The following is a 1,283-nucleotide window of genomic DNA, read 5'->3' as shown; positions in this document are numbered from 1 at the left end:
CAAATACAGACAGACAATTCTGTGTATACTTCCATGCACAAACGACTATAAACACACTCCTTTATTTGCCCACAGATGACCAGGCCGCTCGCCGTGCTCTGCCTGGTGGCCGTGGGCGCCGTGGGCGTGAGCGCCAGCGCCGCGACCGCCGACCCCAGCCCCGGCCCCGCCCTCGTCCGGCCTCAGCGCGACGACGACTTCTCCATCGAAATCTTCGAGCCCGAGTACGAGCTCCTCCTCGGCGGCATTGACTTGGGCGCCGGCTTCTCGGGGGATCGGCAGACTGGCTTACTGGGATTCCGACCCGGCTCTGTGGGACTAGGCCAAGCCGGCTTCCAGGCTAATCAGGCAGGCCAGACGGTCAGCTACCAGGCTACGAAGGCAAGCCAGACGGTTAGCTTCCAGGCTACTACGGGAGGGCATCCGGTCGGATTCCAGGGCCAGCGGGGCGGGCCAGGCAGCTTCAAGGATAATCAGGCGAGTATGGGAGGTGGATTCCCATCTACGGGAAGTGGAGGTGGATTCCCGTCAGGCGGAAGTGGAGCTCCATCTGGGATAGGAGGTTTCCCGTCAGGAGGTGGATCCTTGTCTGGAGCAGGTGGATTCCCGTCAGGAGGAAGTGGATTCCCGTCAGGAGGAAGTGGATTCCCGTCAGGAGATGGATCCTTGTCTGGAGCAGGTGGATTCCCGTCAGGAGGAAGTGGATCCTTATCTGGGGCAGGTGGATTCCCGTCAGGAGGAAGTGGATTCCCATCAGGTGGAAGTGAATTCCCATCAGGAAGTGGATCCTTGTCTGGAGCAGGTGGATTTCCGTCAGGAGGAAGTGGATTCCCGTCAGGTGGAAGTGAATTCCCATCAGGAAGTGGATCCTTGTCTGGAGCAGGTGGATTCCCGTCAGGAGGAAGTGGATTCCCATCAGGTGGAAGTGAATTCCCATCAGGAAGTGGATCCTTGTCTGGAGCAGTGATTCCCGTCCAGGAGGAAGTGGATCCTTGTCTGGAGCAGGTGGATTCCCGTCAGGAGAAAGTGGATTCTCCTCTGGAGGAAGTGGAACCTCGGCTGGAAAAGGTGGATTCCCTGGAGGACGTACGCGCTCGTCTGATAGAGGCTGATCCTTCTCTAGAAAGACACTCAAGTTGGCTACTAAAATATCCACTTTCTCTGTGACCTATTAACTTGACGGGCTTCTGTTCATTAAAGTCTATTTTCTCTGAAACTCAGATCTATCTTGTTTAATATCACTGTATCTTTGAAACTAGCTGAATACAGTTGAATATTTCTAC

At 55.6% G+C, this 1,283-nt stretch overlaps 1 protein-coding gene across 1 annotated transcript in view; it reads left to right on the top strand.

Annotated features, from left to right (window-relative positions):
• The window catches only part of LOC119594387 (PE-PGRS family protein PE_PGRS26-like), an 8,215-nt gene that overhangs the window by 879 nt on the left and 6,053 nt on the right, over positions 1-1,283 (top strand). The window contains exons 2-3 of the mRNA XM_037943449.1: positions 76-616; positions 779-883. Of these exons, the coding sequence (XP_037799377.1) occupies positions 76-616; positions 779-883 (646 nt within the window). The remainder of the gene's footprint in view (positions 1-75; positions 617-778; positions 884-1,283) is intronic.

Source organism: Penaeus monodon, chromosome 33 (genome assembly GCF_015228065.2).
Source record: "Penaeus monodon isolate SGIC_2016 chromosome 33, NSTDA_Pmon_1, whole genome shotgun sequence".
NCBI lineage: Eukaryota > Metazoa > Arthropoda > Malacostraca > Decapoda > Penaeidae > Penaeus > Penaeus monodon.
The sequence above is the reverse complement of the archived record's forward strand: the minus strand, read 5'-3'. Positions and strand labels throughout refer to the sequence as shown.